Genomic DNA, 22,123 nt, shown 5'->3' with positions numbered 1-22,123 from the left:
AAGTGTTTTTTATTTTAGCGTTTTTCTGTCGTGACAATCGATCTTCGCTTTATTCACGCACACATTGTAAAACTTGACTTATCATTAAAACAAGAGAACTTAGAGTACACTGCAAATAGCAAAGTTTTTAAATTTAAGCTTTTTTTTTTTAACTTTAAGCCATTTCTTTTATAACATTATAACTACATCTATCTTTAAAATTGGTTTATGGACCAGTTCTAATTATACATTCTGTTTATTACCAATGACCAAATCTTATTTGGCTCCAATACACAGTTCACTTACTCTAAACTATTTGAATTAGGCAACGGACAGTTGTAACTTTTAATTAATGTTTAAAATACTAAACAATTATAATTAGCCATGTAATAAAAATTGGCTTATAGACATATTTTACTAATTATGTTTTATATATATTTAACTCAGTTATAGATTTTGCCCCCATAATGTTTCTTAAAGCCAAAATTTTGAAAAAATTTTAAATGGGAGTTTGTTTTTTCAAGAATAACTTATAGAAATAGGCTATAAACTAGGATATTTTGTTAAGTTAGACATAATTATAAATACGTTTATGCTTTGGTGACATTTTTGTGTTATTATGTTGCTGACATTGTGAATTTTGTGGATTTTTAGACCACACTACATTGAGATGTAAAAAAAAAGTTTTCATTTGCGTGAGTGTGGTTAATCTACATTTTGAATGTGATGTAAATGCCTAGTGCTATTAATTTATATATTTTTGAATTCCTCGATTGTTAAGCAACAAAATTGATATATAATATGTCAATATTTGTTACTTTGAAAATTTACCCTAAAAATAGACGTTTTAGAATTTGATCTGTTTTCCGCCCTATATAAGATCTTATACTTGGATTAATTTCATATTTTGAGTGTCCTCCATTATATGGAAATAAAACTTTACTCATTTCCAGTTTCTAAAAGACAGATAACATCTGAATGGCATTTTTATCGATAGGTTTAAGATATTATTCTCTTGATTTTATCTTGATTGTACTTTACGATTGCTAAAAAAATATCACTTCTACCAGACTGATTTGTTTCAAAACTTTTACACGTGGTCAAGACTCAATGACAATACACTATGACATAAAATTTGACTTAGATGTTTAATTAACTTAAAGATTCTTTATAAAGTACTAATTTTCCTCTCAATTGTGCACAAATGTTTACGTTCATTTGGTACACCATTCTTTTTTTCTACTCGATTCTATTCCAATTTTTCAAAATTTAAGTATTTAAAAAATTAATAAAACACATTTCTATTGCCAGATTGCACTGAAAGTGCATCTCCCCTACTGTTTTTTAAGAATTTACAAAAACGTTTATTCCTGCTTTATTTATTTTAACTTTTTGCAAATTGTTTTAAATCATTTAATTGAAAGCCTTTCATTATGTAGGGTTGTAGAAACAAAATTGTTACATGTTTATTATTTGAAATATTTTAACTTTTTCAGGGACAACTGCTTTATATTCATTCTTGTCACAACATCCAGCCATCATGAGCAATATGCCAAGCCCAAAAAGCTTTGAGGAAATTCAGTTTTTCAATACTAACAACTACTACCTTGGTCTTGATTGGTGAGGTTTTAAAAGTTTGATTTATGTTTGCTTTGATTGTTTACTTTAAAATCTTAGTTTTCTTCAGTTAAAAATAACATAATCTCTAACATATTTGTATGGAAGAAATCCCACACAATTCATTTTGTTCTATACTTGATTAATACAAACATGATGTTGTTTTTTTAGGTATATGGAATATTTTCCTCAAAATATAAAGCCAAACTCAACTTTACTTTTTGAAAAGAGTGCAAATTACTTTGAAAGTGAAGTGGTTCCAAAACGAATTTCAGCTTTAATTCCAAAAGCTAAGATTATTGTAATTCTCATGAATCCAGCAAAAAGAGCTTATTCTTGGTACCAGGTAACACTTCTCCCTTTTAGATTGTTTTAAATAGAAATGGTTGAGTTTTTCATTTAGTAACAAATTATCAGACTCATTTGATTATAATTAAACAAGGCATAAGTGAAGGAAAGTGAAATAGTGTATTCCCCAGGGCTGTAATGGTTAACAGATAATAATCCACAGTTACACATTGCAATGTTAAGCGCATATCAAAACATTCAAATTTATTGTGTGCTTAAGACAACATTAATCTAAGCTAATAACTGACTATTATTGTGTATTACAAAAACTGAAAATAAACTTCCATTACATTTATTATTTTAGCACATGCGAAATCATAATGACCCAACCGCACTGAACCATACATTTTATGAAGTGATTAGTGCGTCTGATATGGCTTCACAAAACTTGAGAGCACTAAGAAATAGATGTCTAACTCCTGGCCTATATGCACAGCACTTGGTCAGATGGTTGGATTTTTTCCCAGCAAAACAAGTAAAGATTCCTTTTTAAAATTAAATATGATAAAAAATAATTATTAATTATGAAAAATGTGTAAATGTATCACCTGATATATACATTTATAAAATATGTATATTTTAAAATGGTTTTATTGTGTCATATGAAGTCCCAGTTTCCCTTACTAAGCTACATAATATTAACATATCTAAATTTGTTTTTGGCCACCAGATTCACATTGTCCATAGTGATGAGCTACGGAATGATCCAGTCAATGTAATGCACCTCCTGCAAAAATTTCTACATGTTATGCCTTATATGGATTATAGTCAACACTTAAGGTATTTTAACAAAGTTAAATTATCATTTTTCTGATCAGTAATTTTTTTTCTAAGTATAGACTTGAACTATAAACCTGACTCTTATATAGCTTTACATGAGGAGTTAATAAATCAAAATTTGATTTCTCCTTAAAAGACTTTTGCTCAATTTTTTTAATATTGACCAAAAGCTGAGCTTACCTAGTTCCAATCTAATTCAAAAATATAATTTTTGTTTCTTCACAAAGAAAGGCAAATGTTTTTTTTCTCTAGTGATGTTTATATTTATTTTTTATTTTCAGGTATGATCCAACAAAAGGCTTTTTCTGCCAAGTTTTGAGTAACAAGCAGAATAAATGTTTAGGAAAGAGTAAAGGACATAAATATCCACCAATGGATCATGGATCTGAGCAACATTTGAGAAATTTTTATAAAAAACACAATTTAAATTTATCAAAGTTACTTGATAGTTTTGAAACAGAAATGCCTGAATGGCTACAGAATGAATTAAAGGATGTGGATGTTTAAAAAACGTTACTATCAATATGAAACAACGATTTTTAAATTGTTTTATTATACGCAATTGTCTAGTATGTTGACAAATTGACTCCAACTTACTGTTAATTTTGCTTTGTTTTAAGCATTATCAATTATTATAAATGTTTTTGAACAAATTAGCCATAGAAGTGTTTGATAACAAATAATTTGCTGACAGTTTCTACAAATATCCTTCTGATATCAAGACACATTGAGTAAGATTACCACTATTTGCAGCTGTCTGATCTCAATGTAGTCTTAAGGTGATTCTTTTTGTTGGATTAATGTACACATTTTAAGTAAAAATGATTAAAATCATACATTCCTGTGTTTTCTTAGGGGATCATGGCTTCATAAATCAACAAACTCTCAGCATTACTAAATTGCTTAAACTATCAGACCTAATCAAATTTGTAAATGTTTGTATATATAGTGATTGCATTTTTTGTATGCAGTTTGTATTTTGAGTGACAGATATTTATTTATTGGCATAACTGAATCTTTTCAAAGTGGAATGCAAAAGAAATCATATTTTACCGTGGTTTTTTAAAATTCTAAAATACTCCTAGAGATAGCAAAAATAATTCGCACTTGAACTTTTAACTTGATATATTTTGTCATGTTTTTTTGCCAATATAAATTAAACAAAATGTGAAATTTATTAAAATTATATCAACAGAAGAGTAAAAAATCAGATGATAAAAGAATTAAATGTATAGTTCTTGTAAGACTCTTTTTTTTTTTACTGGTTTCTTTCTTGTATTTACATTTTTTAAATATAGTTATATATTTATTAAGCAAAAGATAAATTCATTAAACTAATCAGTTAGCATTGTATTCCGTGACAATTGCTAATTGATAGCTTTTTATTTATAATGCAAGTAAAGTTGCAGATAATAAGTTTCTAGTTCATCAGTGGGTTCTTTTACCAAAGATGGCATCTTGCTTGCCGGTCTAACATTTTTAAACAACTTTTTAAAAAATCTAAGAACAACCATGCATAAGCAATCTCTACATTTTGTGTTTTTACAAGTGTTATTTCAAACAAAAACTAAGTTCAGTAGTTACAAATCTCAAGACGCTAGAAGACATTAATACTAACTGCAGCCAAATGGATGAAACAAAGTGTGTGTGTGTATATATATATATATATATATATATATATATATATATATATATATATATATATATATATGTATATATATATAATTGTTTGTGTGTGTGTGTTGGTGTGTAAAGTTTGATGTGTCAAATCAGTGTTTGCTTTTCAACTGTTTTAAGACTTCTGTACGAAATTGTAGATTTACCTGACTTGTTACTTGTTTGATGCTTGAACAATACTTATTGCTTCTATTTTTATGTGAATATTCTAAAAATGTGTATCAACTATTATGACATGACACTTCCAATACCTGTTCACTGGTTGTGACTCCATGTTCTCCAACACTGCCTTTTTCTTTTGTTGTATTCATGTCTTTGTTTTATCAAATTATACATTTTTGCTTTACAGCTGCTGTTAAGAAATAAGTTCTTTACTAGTGAAGGAAATGTATAAAAAACATAATTTAAGAAACAAATATTTTGTTAATTACATCTTTAGGCTTTGAGACAATTTACATATCATTTTTTCCTACTTTTTACAATCTGACCAAAAAAATACATTTCAAAATTTTTACTGCCACTTAAATTTACCAGTTTTCAAAGTTATATTTTTTATAATTTTGCTTTATAATTTCTCTCAATACTTTCTTTCAAATATATCAAAACATGTTAGTGCTTTATTAAAATAACATTTGATCACAACTATGCTACATCTTGCCTATAAGGTGCTGATTTGAATACCTGAATAGTTGTATTTAGTTTTTAAAGTTTATGTAGTATGCATAATGGCCATCTACCTCACCTAGCATGCAATATCTAGCAATTCTGGTATATAACTAGGAGAAATAGTTAGCCAGCATTCATTGCAGAAAGCATTAGCTGTTTTTAACTAGTAGTTATATATTTAAAGTGGGGAAAAATTACACCAAGTAATATTTTTTTACTGTTGCATGAAATTTAAAAAATAATTTTAGCTTTTTGCTTAAACTGGCATTTTTAAAAACTGGCTTTTTAATGTACTTAAAAATTTGTGTTTGCTTGATTACTAGAACTTCATGAAGTCTTTAAACTATGTTACTGTGATTGCTTTTACAAGTTGAAACTTACACATTGCTTATATAATGTGTAGTAGAACCTAAGGGTTTGATGCATTCATCTTGATCACAGTTTACACTTTTTTAAAAATGTTACTAAAATAATTTTTAAAAATTTCTTTTGATTGTGATATAAAAGATAAAACTTACATTATTAAAAAAGCAATGTTTGCATATTCTTAGGACAAACCATTAAAATAAAGTTTTAAAAAAATATTCCTTTCTTTGTTAGGCCCTCAACAGTTGTGTAAAGTTTTAAAGCCCAGTATTTTTTATAAAAGATTATTATTGGCCACATATAAGATAAAGAAATAAAAGAAAGTTGCAAGCAGTAGCAGTAGGTTCAAATGCAAATACATATTTTATATATCTGCCTGTAAAAAAAGGCTACAGCTTAATCAATTCACAGGACTAAAGTAACTGAGATTATCTCATATGTACTAGATAAAATACTTAGAACTTGATTTCTCATCACTGCTACAGAACCAGTTAAATTCAAACTTGTATGTGTCAAGTTCTAATGACAATGTATTGTGACATGAACTTTTATATAATTTGTTGTTTAATAACTTATTAAACATTTAATTAAAGATTACTATATAATGTTAAAAAAGAATCATGCTGTTGCAGACATTCAATGCTCTCGATCAGTGCGCATTTTTTTATTTATCGGATTCTCTGAATAAAAAGTGAAAATATATCAATCAAAATGATTTTAAATCATTCGGCTTTTATGTGTGCATTAAAAAGTAGAAAATAAAAAGATTTATAATAATTTATAATAATACAACATAATTAATGAACATTTAAAAAAAAGTATGGATCATTATATGATGTTTTGAAATAGCTAAGAGTTGTGTAGTCTCATCTCCAAATATAAATATATAGTTTGGTAGACCATTGGGTGATTGCCCTTTGGAAATCCAAGCAAAATTCCTGGACAGTAAGATGAGAGGGGCCAGATGTTGCCCATATATCAGGTCTCCTCTCTCCACACTTCTAATATAGTTTTATTAATAGTGGTGTGTTAGCATATTTAAAGAAAATAATTTATTTCTGCTTTTTTTAGTGCATTTATAAAAGCTTGTTAATGCTGTATGAACATTTTTATTTTTTATGTTTAAATTTATACAGACTTGTATTGGTTGTTTTTTTAACTGCTCTTTGATTTCTCATACATCAAAAATAACATTTCTTAATAAAAAATTTTCTTTTTTAATTTAAGTAAAATATGTGCTTTTACACCTTGTAGATAATTTTATTTAAAGCATAAGAACTGAAAAGAGCATGTTAGAACAATTATCTCATGACAAATCACTTTAAAATGTATTTATTCATTTTTACATGAGCCATAACATCATGCTAATTCTTACATTTCCTGTTGTAAAGTAAATTTTGCCCTAAGGATTAGTTAATATTGACTCTTGTTATTTTCTCACAAAATATTGCTGTCTTCCTTATTGTAGCCAATTATACTTCAGCTTTCATCAAAATAAGCAAATGTTCATGTTAGGAAAAAATTAAACAAGATACTTGCAACTAATTTTATTAGCTTTTTCAGTCTAAAAAGTGAATTACTAGATCATCTTATTTCATTAAGACAATGATACACAAGATTTTATAACATAAAATAATACTGATATTATTAGTGCACCTTTCAGTTTTATTTTGAAATCTACATAATGTACAAAAGGGTTACATATTTATATTTTAATTACACAGTATATAAACTGATGAGGGGCATGGCTACAGTTCATTTCGTTTATTAACTTTCTTACAATATTTCTCTTCTTGATTGTTTATTGGCATTTTATTATGCCAAGTTAAATTTTAATTTTGATGCTTTTTTCTTGTCTCATGTGTATAGTAAATGAAGTAGCCACGTGAAAAATAATACATTTGTGTCCCTGGATCATAGAAGATGATAAGATCTGATGTTAAAACCACTCTCTTGATCCCTATAAAAATGTAAACTTTCATTGTATCAACAATAATTGTTTATATACGATTGTTTGCTAGTGGTTGCATACACATGTTAGAAATTCTGTGCCATCTAAATGGTAAATCAAGTCATGGCTGTGTTTATGCAGATGTAATTGTAAAACATTTTATGTGTCACTTTTATTGAATTAAAATACTTTTAAAATGAAGGCAAACTTGTATCGTTTATTGTACTTAATGTCAAGTTAACACAGATTTGAGTTCATTTAACAACACTATTTCACATCTAGGCAGTAAGTAGGCCAACATTAAACATTGTTTCAGTGTGTTGTAGTGCACTTTCATTAGTGAAAGTGTTAGAAAACATCATAAATGAATTTCAAATGAAACAAGTTTAAATTTAAAAAAAAAATAATAATAATAAGTTAATAATAATAATAATAATAAGTTTTAAATGCACTGAAAGTTAGATTTTAGATTTGTTTTATTTTCTACTTTTTAGTAATGATGAATTTTTAAAATTAAAAATATATTTATAGTCAATATTTAAGTTTTAAAAACAATTAGTAGGTCTATTTTATTTTATTTTGCATTCTGTTAGTTCTTACTGAAGTCAACAATACTTAAGACTAAATTTTTTTGCTTTAAAACCTGTTCAGTATTTGCAATGTCTACAAAAACCTTATCTGCCCCTTATTAGGTTGTGGTCTCTCCTGGTCAACCATTGAGACAAACAGTAAGCACTTAATCTTGTTATCTCCCCTTTTTGTTATTGAATTTAGTCATTTTTATTTAAAAATTAATGACCAATTTAATACCAGATTACAATGAAATTAAATATTCTTGCATTTTCAGTAGAAAAAAATTAAATGGATAATTGCTGCATTAGAAATGGGTTAAAATTGAGGTACAAGATTTGCCACAAATCCACAAACAGATATTGTGAATTAAATAAAAGCATATAATAATAAAAGCTTATGTAAGTGACCAAATATGGTTTGTTGTGTTGTCACTGGAAGAATCACAAGAAAAACAGAATATTCAAAACATTTACTATTTTGAAGACTCATTTATGAAAATACTGTTTCAGCCTCAAGACTTTAATAATAAAAATATTGTTTTATATTCTCAACTCTTCTTTAAAACTAAATATTTCATTAAATATTCATTTAAAATTTCTCTTACACCAGTGCAATAGTTTTAAAAAATTATTATTTCTGAGCATATATCAAATTCTCTATGTATAATATTATATATAGATTCTACAAGTACAGATACTTTACAAAATTATCAAGTGTAATGTATGGAATCAAAATAAATAGATCTATATATAATTAAATATTTGAAATTTCCCTTGTTTCAGAAATTAACATAATTATTTAGTATTTAATCTAAAATGTGGTATACACTGTAGCACAATGGTTTTACCCCACTAACTAAACTATTCCCAATTCAACATTTCACCTGTGTTGACGAAATGAAGCTTAATTATTTTATTATTTCCTAGATTACATTATTATATATATATATATATATATATATATATATATATATATATATATATATATATATATATATATATATATATATATATATATATTATATAAAGATTCCCAATACGTTGCTAACTAGATTAAAATGCACTAAATAGTATGTGGCGTTATATTATTCAGTGTGATATATTTTGCTAACACCGTTTGAAGGTAAAGGTTATGTTGAGTTGAGGTCAACTTCTTACCTATGACCCCCTGCTTCGAGGTCACGTATTTTATATACATTGTCGTGCATTGTTTGTATGTTGAGTTAAGCTGTTTTGTGTTTAGTGTAACGTTACGGACTTAACTTTGAGACCGAATTTTTCCTTAAAGTTTCTAATCTGTCAACCAGAAGTGAGAATAAATATCCAAGGTCCATTAGACCAGTTACTTACAAGGTATGCATTGTAGTTGATTGTAGTAGGCTTGTCGGCATCGGCCGAGATCGCGGTAAAAACATGACCCGAAATCGCCCATTACTTTCTGATACCGGGCGCACGAGATTTGGTTTTGCATACTAATAAGTTTTTAATTTATGGTAATTAATTAAGTTTAAAAGGTCATTTCCTAATGTTAAATGAAAAGTAGAATGGTTTTCCCATTGTTTTGATGGCTTAGCGATCTGATTGCACGCTGTCTCTGCCTTGGTCTTCCCCCTGTATGAAGGCTAGTTTCAAATACGTTGGAATCACGATTTTTTAAAAGGTTATTCTAGATGAGTGAAGATTACTGAGCAGACATATCTTATATATGTGGAAATGATATTTGTTTTTGGATATTTTGACTCTGACATTAGATATACTCGTTTAGAGGTGGTCACTGTATGTAGGTCGCGTTGCCACCATTGTTATATTTTTTCATCCCGATCTTCCGGCCTTTAAGTTTGATCAACTAACAACAGCATTCTTATGGAATGTGCAAACAAATCTCCTAATTTTTTATTTCAGAATATATTTACATACCCATCTTTAATTTTTTCAGCTCTAGTTCTAGTTTTGCAGAATGTTTTTCCTAAAATCCAATTTTGTCAGACTAGACTGACAATGTGAGTCAGACCTAGATCTAGGTTACCTGTCTGTTGCTATACACTAGCATTGTGCTAACTGTAATTTTAAGTATTCAAGTTCTACTTACCCTTAGATATAGTTATATGCTGAAAATCAGAATCCATACACTATTCACACATAAAAACATTGATCTGATAACTTCATTTAAATTATTACAAAATGGCTTATATGGGCTCTACTTCACCTGCCCAAAATAACAAGGCAGTTATATACACATTACAGTGTTCAAGTCATTTAGATTTCTAACTATGTAGTTCTTACATTCACTGTATTTATATAAAATATTGCTTTAGAAACATTTTCATATTTGCGCAGCAGTTTTATAACAAAATGGCTTAAAGATGGACTCTACTTCACCTGCCCAAAATAATGAGGCAATTATAATATTATATGCACATAACAGTGTTCAAGTCAATTACTTTAGATTTCAAACTTTGTAGTTCTTTCATTTGCTGTATTTATATAAAATATGGCTTTCATATTTGCGCAGCACACAGTTTTTTGGGGTTATGGGAGGAAGCCAACACAAAAATATAAGTTCTGTATTATTTTTATTCATTTCAACAACATTTACAAGTTCTATGTATCATTCTAGCTAAACTCTGCAAATATGAACAAAATACAACTGCAATTAAAATAACTATGCTCAATTTATTCAGGTATACCATGACTTGTCACAATTGGCCAATGCAAAAGTAAGGGGATTCCACCCCTCACAAAAAAATTCGCAAAAAAAAAACTATTTGAGCTAGACAGAAAATCTTTTTTGTTTTGTTTTCATTTTGTTGAGCTCTACAAGAATATGTAATTTTTATTTTTATATGATGATTAGTGCTTTTTTACCAAAATCCCTAATTGTAGTATAAATATTAATTTATTAAAATAATAATAATCAAATAAAATAATCATAGTTCATACGTAGTCTTCTTCTAGTCTAAAATAAAAATCTAAATTATAAAATAAATTTAAACTAAATTTTAAAATATTGAATTTTTTATTTTAGGCTTACTATTAATTTTAAATTTTAATTAACTATAGATAGAGTATAAGAGTAGTATAGTTATAGAATATATTAAATAGGGTAATCTATCGTTTTAGGTACGTAAAAATAAAATCGCCCGCGACTAGTAATGTGAAAGACAGGTGACTCCTTAAATTTTAATAATTATTTCACATTTTGAGGAGGATTTATGTTTTGAAAAATACAAAAATGTTTCCTTGTTTCATTTATGTAGATCTACCTGTATTCAAACAATTGAATTAAAACTTTTCAGTAATAAATGAACACTAGCGATGTTTCCAATAGATGCAACCATGCTCATTTACAATAGCAGCCATCTTGTCAAAGTTTTATTTTTATAGACTTATAGCTGGAGATTCAGGGGGAAGTCACTCTATTTTATAAATGGCTGCTGTTTATATAGCAAATCTTACTTGCAGACACTGCTGTTTAAAGTTAATTTCTGGCCTATATTGATATATTTAGCCATTGATTTAGGTTTATTATCCATTTATCTATAATATTTGACACAAACATATCACAATATACTTCTATTACAGCCTTGACAAGGAGGTAACGTTTTCGTACATTAATAGCTGCGGGCGATTTTACGTACCCAAAACGATAGATTACCTATAATAGTATAGACTATAGATTTCTAGACTAGATCTAATTCTATTGTAGATTTATTTTAACATTGGCCTTTGCCTTTAGTCAACTAGCTTAGTTAGTAGTAATGTAATAAGTATTTATAGCCTATTAAGTTACTATTATTTATTAGGCCCTGCCCTATACTATAAACTATAAACTAAATATGAATACTGTGTAGTCAACGCATGTTACGAGCTTTTGTTTAAACCAGTGGTGTCACTAAGTTGGATGTCACCCTGTACTGTATCTATCTGAGGGTGTCACCCTGTCCCTCTCCATCATATAAAAGTAAGATCTGCCAACCAAGGGATCAGAGGTGTAGCGACCCTTCCCGGCGCCCGGGGACAAACACGATTTGCACCCCTCCCCTCAAGATTTCAATTTGCACCCTCACCCTTTCGATTTGCACCCCCCCTCAAGATTTTTTTTTCACCCCCCCCCCCCCCCCTCTCAAACTTTCAATTTGCACTTCCTCAACCTTTCAATTTATTTTTCCAACCCATTTTGGCGCCCCCTACGGTCGGCGCTCGGGGACATATGTCCCCCTTGCTATGCTACTGCAAGGGATACATACATACTGTGTAAACTAATTGTGTTGGCAAACCAAACCAACTCTGAGGTGGATTGATAAAGAATTATGCTGACAGGGGTCACTGAATGGGGCTGTTTAGCCAGGAGCCGTGGTGTCACAAGAGCCTCATTAATGGAGGCCCTTTTGTCTGTTCTAATTATTGGAGCCGTTGTTTGGGGAGCATAAGCAATGGGAGAATATTTGTCTCGAGCCATATTAATGGGAGCCGTTTTTTGAGAGCTGAAAAGCTGAATCAATGGGGCCCATTTGTGAATAGTCCTTTCAACAGGGTGAATTTGGAGGGACCATTTGATGGTGCTCAAGATAAAACAATACTTTACACAAATACTATGCTATAGATTGATTTCTTTAATTCCTATAAGAAATATTGGATCACCCAAGATAAGATACAAGAGAGAGGATAGGAAGACTCAGAGGACAACCCTTATGTTGCAGAAAATAACAAATTAATAAACCACCCCAATCTCTCTTCATGTTATATAATATTTGCAAGTTCTCTATAAGTCAAATGCCTCTCTCAGCTTTTGATTAATTAAAGTGAAATTCATTTATAAATTTGACCATTATTTAATTAGCAGACTAGGCAGTGAAAACCATTTCATTATTCCTAAGGCAACTGGTTATATTTTCCTGTGTCCACATCACTTTAAGAAAGGGATTATGTCCCTAGTGCAATGCATCCTTTCATTAAATAAAAAAATGTCAAAGCCTTATAGAGCAAAGAGTCAAGATGACACTTTGCTAACATTGGTGGGGTGGTATTTATTGCAGACAATAATTTGGATCACTGTTTAAAACCAACCAAATTATTTATGATATGTGACACTTGAATGCCTGCAGCTATATTTTCTTCCTATAGTTTTGGATTCCTCAAGTTTATTCTCCAATAATTTGAACCACTCTGTCAAATGTAATCTGAACTTTATTCTTTCCCACAAGGAAATGACTTATCAGTTGCTATTAGAACAGTATTGTAAACTTGTGAATTTTTTGTGTTTAATATACATACTTGATGAGTAGTCATTGAACTTTTAATACATTTTGATTTACTCTCTTTATTGTATTCCCAGTATGAACCATGCTAGCAATATGAACATTAGCTGTTCTACTTGTTTTGTGTTGCCTGAAATACTGGTCCACCTTAGTGGTCATACATTGATAAGTCAGTTTAGAAAATGTACCTATGTGCATGCAATGTGTGCTTTAAATTGACAAACCACAGTACAATGAATTTTCCTCAAAACTTCTTTACATTAGTCAATTGGATTTAATAAAACAAAATTTATCACTATTATTATCTTCAGCAAATGTTATTCTAACCATTCATATTATATTGTCTAGGTAATCAAATAGACTTTGAACTCGTAGCTGGTACTTTCAGACACAAACATTAGATCTCCACTCCTCTTGAGTAATCTGTAAGGCTCACCCTGTGACCTAACAGGAATCTTTAAACAGCTTATCTGTATTGATGACCACTGGTCAGCGTGGGTCACTGCTGTGGCTAGTAAACAGGTCTCCATCATTTATGTTAGCTTTCTGACTTAAAAGTTTCAAGGCTAGATATTTCTTATCACTACTAAGATAAAGAAGCCTGGACTAGAAACTATAAGACAGGGAATTTTTTAAAGAGTTCACTGGTGCAGCAACTTTCTCCATTGTTTCTTGTTTAGTGTATAAAAATTTGTTTAAAATATTTGACAAGCTTGCTGACATTTTAAAATTTAAGTCAAATATTTCATAAGCTTGGTGACAGTTTAAATTTGTGTCAAATATTTGATAAGCTAGGTGACAGTTTAAAATTTGTGTCAAATATTTGATAATTTTGCTGACAGTGAAGATGGTTGGTGTAGACAAAACTAAAAGAACAGGCAGGTGGTACTTTGGTGGGACAGCCAGTGCCATGGCTGCATGCTGCACTCATCCTTTGGACCTACTCAAGGTAGAGTCTAATCATTTATCTTCAATCAGCCACTACTATCTTAGTTGTTTTTTTTTTGTCATTTTAAAGACAATGTCTAAGTTTTTAAAAAATTGTAAATCTTAATTTTTTTTTAATAGAATTTTTTTGTTTTGTTTTTTACTTTGCAGTTATACTTGTAATTAAAACAGTTTAAAACTTTAAATAGTTTTGTATCACCCTCAGTGTAATTAATATCTAAAAGAGTATAGTCAAACTTAAGTATAATTGATACTTTACCCTATCAATGAGATGCTGCTCATTAAAATAAAGTGTGTTAACAAATTAGGTACTTATAATCATCATCAGTAATATTACACACAGCTTGTAAGTTTAGGTAATTGAGTTGACCCCAACACCTACTTAACATACTGCGACACTGAGAAGTGATGACATGTTTGGAAAGTTATTTTACACGTGTTGCTATAGTTTGTTTTACTTGACACTTATTCACTGCTAACTGTTTGTTGACAGTTATTCAGTTCTAGCTGTTTGTTGACAGCAGTTATTCACTGCTAGCTGTTTGTTGACAGTTATTCACTGCTAGCTGTTTGTTGACAGCAGTTATTCACTGCTAGCTGTTTGTTGACAGTTATTCACTGCTAGTTGTTTGTTGACAGTTATTCACTGCTAGCTGTTTGTTGACAGCAGTTATTCACTGCTAGCTGTTTGTTGACAGCAGTTATTCACTACTAGCTGTTTGTTGACAGCAGTTATTCACTACTAGCTAATTGTTGACAGCAGTTATTCACTACTAGCTGTTTGTTGACAGTTATTCACTGCTAGCTGTTTGTTGACAGTTATTCACTACTAGCTGTTTGTTGACAGCAGTTATTCACTGCTAGCTGTTTGTTGACAGTTATTCACTGCTAGCTGTTTGTTGACAGTTATTCACTGCTAGCTGTTTGTTGACAGTTATTCACTACTAGCTGTTTGTTGACAGCAGTTATTCACTGCTAGCTGTTTGTTGACAGTTATTCACTGCTAGCTGTTTGTTGACAGTTATACAATGTTTGTTGTTGACAATTCTTTTTTATTCTAACATGTTTCCTTCAATATGCTGATGCAGCATCTAATTATCATAGAAATAAAACTAGCTCTGTTTTGAATAACATTACCATATATGCCTATAAGCCCCATTATAGCTGTATCATTTTTAAAAATTTACATATTTTCATTATGCTACTACTGTCACAATCATTTGTAGCATAGTGTATAGAATATTGTTTTTACTTCTAAACCCTCTTCTTTTTGTCATACTATCTACACTATTCTTTTCTTCCCATAAATATAAACTTTTTAATTGGCTTCAGTGAAGGTTGTAAAAATAGCCTGCAACACATCATTGTAATTTTTAAAAAAATTCCCTTTCACAATAAAATTACTCTAATCTAGTCCTTGAACCACCAGCTGTTGTGGTGACATAATTAACTTTAAAACTTGAGGTAAACCGTTGAGGTAGCAATTTTTTTGTGTGGGGAAAAAATACTGAAACTGCTTGACACCAAAATGTTTTTCTTTTGGCCAGGTACATTTACAGACCCAGCAGGGGTCTAAGGTAACCTCGCTTCAGATGGCTGTGAAGGTGGTTAAAAATGACGGGGTACTGGGGCTTTACAATGGGCTCTCTGCCTCTGTTTGCAGACAGGTATTCACGCTAAATTTATGTCAGCTTGTCTGACAACTAGGTCAGGTGTAGCACACGTGGGGTCAATCAATAACTGATAAACAGAAGGCTCCTTTTCTTCACTTGAAGAGTTTCTTAAACTGCAATAAAACAACCCTTTGAGCTTGAGCTGTTTGTGAAAATGATAAAGTCAGTTTTTATGTACATCAAGAAGGCCCCTATATGAAGAGCAATAAACCATACTGCAGTGAAAAAAAATGTCTTCTATCTTTAACCTTAAGAAAATTCAAGGATATTTACTTTAAGTTTGTTAAAATAGGAATATCAGTGGATCATGAACTATTTATAGAAGTGTTATTCTAGATAAATTTTAAAAGAGCAGTAGTTTTATAAGGTATTATATAAGGGATGTAATACTATCACATTTCAGCTAACATACTCCATGACTAGATTTGCAATTTATGAAACTGTGAAGACTTCATTGACCAAAGATGGAAGGAACATGCCATTTTATGAAAAAGTTGGTCTGGCTGCTTTTGCTGGGGCTGCTGGTGGCTTCATTGGGACCCCTGCGGACTTGATCAATGTCAGGTGAGATACACACGTCTTTGTACATCATTCAAGGTAAGATGTACACATGGGCTTGTACATCATTCAAGGTTAGATTCACATATGGGCTTGTACATCATTCAAGGTTAGATGTACACATGGGCTTGTACATCATTCAAGGTAAGATGTACACATGGGCTTGTACATCATTCAAGGTAAGATGTACACATGAGCTTGTACATCATTGTAGGTAAGATGTACATATGGGCTTGTACATCATTTATGGTGAGATGTACACATGGGCTTGTAAGTCATACAAGATAAGATAAAGACCTATCATCTAATAAGTCATTCAAAGTAAGATGTAGATTATTATAAATCTTGAAATAATGAAATTATCAGTAGTTATATAACACCTTCTTAAACTGATATATCTACTCAGCCCAACTGGTTTTATTGCTTGAAGTTCTTTAGAAATCATTGGTTTTTTAATTAGAACTGATCTATTACCAAAGCCAAGCTAGTTTTCACTTTGTTTTTCAGAATGCAAAATGATGTCAAGTTACCAAAAGAAGAGAGAAGAAAGTGGGTATTAGATATAATTTAAAAAATGTGTAATGACTCGCCTTGTTTGATTAAGTGTGTAAAATAACAAAATGTTAAGGTTAGGTTACTTACATGTCTGATGTTTATTATTGCATTAAAAAATATATTTTAGACTCCAAATGTAACTTAGTCTAAATGTTCCTGTCTACAGCTACAAGCATGCTATAGATGGACTGTACAAAGTGGTGCGCTATGAAGGTCCCCTCAAGGCCTTTAATGGTGCCACCATGGCCAGCACAAGAGCTGTGCTTGTTACTGTTGGACAGCTGGCCTGCTATGATCAATTAAAAAATTTACTCCTCAAGTCTGGATTTTTTCAAGATAATTTGGTTCTACATTTAACATCCAGTACACTTGCAGTGAGTATCTTATGGGCTTTCATAGTTTTTTTTAAATTTACAAATAAGTTGAAGAGACTAGCCTGTGACAGAGTTGCCTGAAAAGCTCTTGTCAGCAGCCTATGTCCCATGAGGGGCAACAGGCAAACCTAACCTAACCAAACAAAAAGGGATAGAGTAATTAAAATAAAAAAACAGCCATGATTATCAAAATACTATTATTCATATTTAAACACGAACTAGATATTAAGTAAAAAAATATTTTTTTTTGTTCACGAGTTTGCATTCGTTTGAAAAAAAAAATCAAGTTTGTTTTATTTCATACATTTAAAATTTATTACAGAAAAAAGTTACATCATCATGTTTTGTTTTATTTCTTAAGTTTGTCTAAATAATGATAAGTTTTCATGATTTGTTTTCAAAACTTTAAAGATTATGAAATACAACTGTTTAATAGTTGAACAATAAACTTCAAATGACATTTACCTAGGGCACAATAGCAACATTATTAACTCAACCTCTTGACGTGATGAAAACTAGGATGATGAATGCTCCAAGTGGATACTATAAGGTATTTAATAAATAGTTGTTCACATTTTGATTATGTTTAAAAAAATGGACTTCAAATCCTTATATGGCAGTGATCATTGCAAAAAGCACACATTTTAAACTTATAAAAATAGTTAAAGAAATTATATACCCTTTGAAACTCTGTTATAAACTGTAGGCCTACCTATCATGTATATTGATTAAAAAATTTTGTGAATTGTTTTAGAGTATAATGTCATGTGCTGTTGATATTGGTAAAAATGGACCTACAGGATTCTTTAAGGTATGTATTAAAAGTTTTAAATTATTATTTCTAGCATTAAAAAATATTTAGAAAAAAACCCACCTGAAATGTGACCTAGAACATCTTGAATTACATTTTAACCAGGTATTGGATAATTAACTTTATTTTTATCTTTGTTTATGCATATGATTTTACTAAGAATTAAAAAGAAAACACAAGGTTTAAAAAATGTGTCACACGGCTTTTTGCCCAATGAAAATATATTACAGGAAAGCAGCAGGTAAAATATAGATTGCATTAAATCTACAATTTCCTATGAGCATCTACCAACAGCAGCCCTCTATATAATAAATCTTAATTAGATGTAGGACAATGGTATGTTAGCATCTGAGTTCAAAGTTCTGATGCAGTGTGGAGTTATATTTTTGTTAGCCTTTATGCTAGATATTGAAGATTTTATTTTATTTTTTGTTTAAAGTGTTGCATTTCAATTTTTGTTTTCAAAATATATTTTTTATTCTACTAACAGCCTTGTGCTAGAAAAAATTTATTTTATTTTACCGTCTTAAACTAGAGAATATATATTTTACAAAACAGCCTTAAGCTAGAAATTTTTTTAAATCTTAAAACAGCCTTAAAAGTTAATCTGTAAATTTTTTTAAATCTTAAAACAGCCTTAAGCTAGAAATTTTAAAAATGCTTAAAACAGCCTTAAGCTAGAAATTTTTTTAAACCTTAAAACAGCCTTAAGCTAGAAATTTTTAAAATGCTTAAAACAGCCTTAAACTAGAAATTTTTTTAAATCTTAAAACAGCCTAAAACAGCCTTAAGCTAGACATTTTTTTATCTTAAAATTAAAACAGCCTTAGAAAATAGGGATGTGTCAATAATAACTAACATTTTTTAAAATACTTCATGCCATCTTTCAAATTAATTTCTTAATCCTCCTAATTAGCATTGAGAATAAGTGTTGCCACTTTTACTCATAAGTTTACTAAACTCAGTATATAGCCAAAATATAAGCAACACCATAACATACTTTTAGTCATATATTAAGCAAGTTTACATTGTATCATTATCAGGGTATTTTATCTTTTTTTCAGGGTTTTATTCCAGCGTTTGTTCGCTTGGGTCCACACACCGTACTTACATTTGTTTTCTTTGAGCAAATTCGCCAAAACTTTGGTGATGACCCTGCCTGATTTAGTCCTCACAGCTTATATATTTCTTTTGTTTTTCTTCTATCTGTTGTGGGAGTATTTGCTAAAAAGATTATACTTTACATTGAGAGACAAGTTTTCTCAGCAGAATGTGTTGAAATACTTTTGTTAATTTTTTTTAAATTACTAATCAACTTTGTTGGCTTTGTAAACATATATTTTACATCAATACATATATTACTGTGTACATGTGCGGTCTCTGAAATTCTGTACATTAAGTTTATGTTAAAGATATTAAGAAAAGATTTACAATTGAATCTCAGGCTGTAAAGATACATGTTATCATTATTTAATATCAGTTTGTGTTACTACAATGTAGTTTTGCTGACTAAGGGTAGTAAACTAAAACAAATGTGAAGTGACTTCGATGCAGACAGTTTAGAAATACTGAAACAAGATGTTAATTTTAAGGGTCAGCATATTATTAATATTCAGGCAAAATTGTTTCACTACTTTTTCTTTTAATTATATGTTTATGTTTTAAATGTTAGAAATAACTATTGTTGCAGAATTCAACAGATTTAATTACTTTATACTTTTGTAAATACCATTTTAATTTTTTTTAAATATTCTTAAATAATTTATATTGTGTTATTAAAGTTCACAAAATAGCTGTGATCTTTGTTGCAGATATAAAAAATTGTGTATCTTGTGATTTAAGGCTGTGAGTTTAGACAGGTTAACCAGAAATGCTAAAAGAAACTGCTGGTACAAGGTTAAGCACAGTCTGTAACACAAACATATTATTACATTTATAAATTAAATTTTGTTTATTATGATCTGTTAGATATACATATTTTTAAATGTATATTGTTAAAAAAGATGTAGGTTCATGTCTGGCTCTCATTTAGTGTTTTTTTTTACCATCCTTTGAGCAGTGGCGTGTTTCTCCTCTTATAGAATATTCATTATGTTAAACATGTTCACTGCCATCTCTTAATGCTAGTATTAATAGTATTGATTTCTAATACATTTGTCTGTTGGGCCAAGTATGAATGTTTATTGACTTTTTTTTCTATACTTCAGAATGCTTATACTTAAAACCTAATAACAAACTGTCATATTTTGCTGAAAACTGAGTTTAGCCTGACCATGAAAGTGTGTGTGTTGCTTTTTTTGTCTATTGTGACCAATAAGGGGAGATTGATAAAAATCAGACAAAGTACAATCTCAGGGTTTTGAATTAGATGTACTAATTGGTTTCTTCATAGTTTATACATTAGATATACCAATTGTTTTTTCATAGTTCATACATTAGATGTACCGGTGGATTTGTTTATATTTTTTTTATTGTTCTGTCAGAAACCAAGACTTAAGAAATGGTTGCTAAAAATAAATATTCAATTTAACAAAATGAAGCTATAACAAAAAATGTCAAGAGTAACTTTTTTGTTATTGTTAGATAGTATTTGAGTGTAAACAATAACTAACATTTTGCATTGTGAGTGGTTCGCAAGAAATTGGTGATTAGAAAAGTGCTACTTAAGTAAAGAAAACATGATGAGTGATAGTTATTCCATTTATAGAATATTTTTTTAGTGTCTAGTATGTGTTACATATTTGTCTGTAATAAATAACCACATTTCATTTACTTAACACATGTACTAACACAAAGTTTAAAAATTGCATTTCATAACTATATTAGAACATTGATGTAAAAGTGGTGCTACAAATTAACTAATACCAGTTTAGTTTTTTGAGTTTCACTCAAGCATGACAAAAATTACCGTTTTTATTTGATAGAATATTATTATAGTTTTGTGTATTGAATATAGTTTATAGCAGTATATTAATTATAATAAAAGCCTCACTAGTGTTTGAAAAAAGATTTTATACAACTTGTTATAACACTATAGTTAATAAAAGTAAAGTTCCCATTTGAACCTGAAGGTCTATTGAAGTAGAGTTCACTTCTTTCTGTGACCTCGACATATGAAGGGATATAATTAATAATATCTAAAGCTAATTACCATTAAATATAGTGGTGTGGTGTATCTTATTATTCGTTGGGGAAATTTTTAAAAATACAAGCGTGTATTATGATGTGTAATAAAAAATAAGCCTGACACTGACAGCTCATTTTTTTTAAATACTAGTTTGAATTTAATTTACTACTGATACCTTGTTATAGGGCATTGTGTTGACATATAGACAATCTAGAAATAACTCAAGAAATTGTGTTTTGACCTCTAGACCAGCTAAATGAACAACAAAAATGTTGTACAAAATTATTTTGTAAAAAAAAAACTTATATTTTTAAATTTTTTGATTGTTTTAATTATTCATTCTGACAATGTCAAAACTTAAAAACAGTTTTTGTTCTATTCTTGAGAATATGTCCCTTGTTTATTAACTTCATTTGATTTAGTTACTTATTTAGGTCAGCTTATTAAATATCTCATTTGATTTTAGCAACAGTAAACATACTTTCCTGTACTGGTTGAAGACTTAATAACTTAGAAGTTTTTAATGTAATGCATATTTTGCACTTTCCCAATTTACTGGTACTAAAAATAGGGATAACAAATTTTGTTTCATTTATCCACTTCTTTAAACAGGTACTTTGTATTTTAAAAGATAAAACTTATAAGATTCAGTGTTTTCTTTATAATCAGATACCAAGTTTTATAAAATCTGCAATAAGCTTGGTCAGTATTTGTTGCATAAATGGTGTTGTCAAAAGATTTCTGAAAACAAATTCTTAGCTCAACTTGTACTTTAAGACCAGAACAAATAAATTATCCTTATGCTTCATGCATTAAGTGCTTAAAATATTTACAGTATTCATATCACTATATATGGGGGTGGG

General features: G+C 29.5%; 2 protein-coding genes and 1 long non-coding RNA gene across 4 annotated transcripts in view; 2 read left to right on the top strand and 1 right to left on the bottom strand.

Moving 5' to 3' along the window:
* LOC131950824 (bifunctional heparan sulfate N-deacetylase/N-sulfotransferase 4) overlaps positions 1-4,454 on the top strand; it is a 19,763-nt gene extending 15,309 nt beyond the window's left edge. The window contains exons 9-13 of the mRNA XM_059313038.1: positions 1,476-1,599; positions 1,768-1,942; positions 2,249-2,419; positions 2,615-2,724; positions 3,006-4,454. Coding sequence (XP_059169021.1) covers positions 1,476-1,599; positions 1,768-1,942; positions 2,249-2,419; positions 2,615-2,724; positions 3,006-3,231 — 806 coding nt within the window. The 3' untranslated portion in view covers positions 3,232-4,454. The remainder of the gene's footprint in view (positions 1-1,475; positions 1,600-1,767; positions 1,943-2,248; positions 2,420-2,614; positions 2,725-3,005) is intronic.
* LOC131950826 (uncharacterized) lies at positions 2,597-14,519 on the bottom strand. The gene is made up of 3 exons (XR_009388339.1): positions 14,422-14,519; positions 4,653-4,753; positions 2,597-2,671 (listed from the first exon to the last, which is right to left on the bottom strand). It is a non-coding gene; the product is annotated as an uncharacterized LOC131950826 (long non-coding RNA).
* Positions 9,131-22,123, top strand: LOC131950825 (mitochondrial dicarboxylate carrier). Of its 2 annotated transcripts, none has more exons than XM_059313040.1 (9): positions 9,131-9,309; positions 14,062-14,163; positions 15,710-15,829; positions 16,239-16,399; positions 16,901-16,942; positions 17,115-17,322; positions 17,792-17,872; positions 18,077-18,133; positions 19,198-22,123. In XM_059313040.1, exons 2-9 carry the CDS (start codon positions 14,062-14,064, stop codon positions 19,294-19,296), a joined length of 870 nt encoding a protein of 289 aa, XP_059169023.1. In that variant the 5' UTR covers positions 9,131-9,309; the 3' UTR covers positions 19,297-22,123. The 2 variants fall into 2 exon arrangements, with proteins under 2 accessions (XP_059169023.1, XP_059169022.1); XM_059313039.1 differs by having other exon boundaries at positions 14,057-14,163.

Source organism: Physella acuta, unplaced genomic scaffold, assembly GCF_028476545.2.
Source record: "Physella acuta isolate Inbredline_101_S28 unplaced genomic scaffold, ASM2847654v3 ptg000781l, whole genome shotgun sequence".
Lineage (NCBI taxonomy): Eukaryota > Metazoa > Mollusca > Gastropoda > Physidae > Physella > Physella acuta.
The sequence above is the reverse complement of the archived record's forward strand: the minus strand, read 5'-3'. Positions and strand labels throughout refer to the sequence as shown.

What these genes read in the sequence shown, in the direction of transcription:
- LOC131950825 (XM_059313040.1), top strand. Translation starts at nt 14,062, where the DNA reads ATGGTTGGTGTAGACAAAACTAAAAGAACAGGCAGGTGGTACTTTGGT. An exon ending in ATCCTTTGGACCTACTCAAG is followed by an intron (nt 14,164 to 15,709) that starts GTAGAGTCTAAT and finishes TCTTTTGGCCAG; the next exon opens with GTACATTTACAGACCCAGCA. An exon ending in CTCCAAGTGGATACTATAAG is followed by an intron (nt 17,873 to 18,076) that starts GTATTTAATAAA and finishes GAATTGTTTTAG; the next exon opens with AGTATAATGTCATGTGCTGT.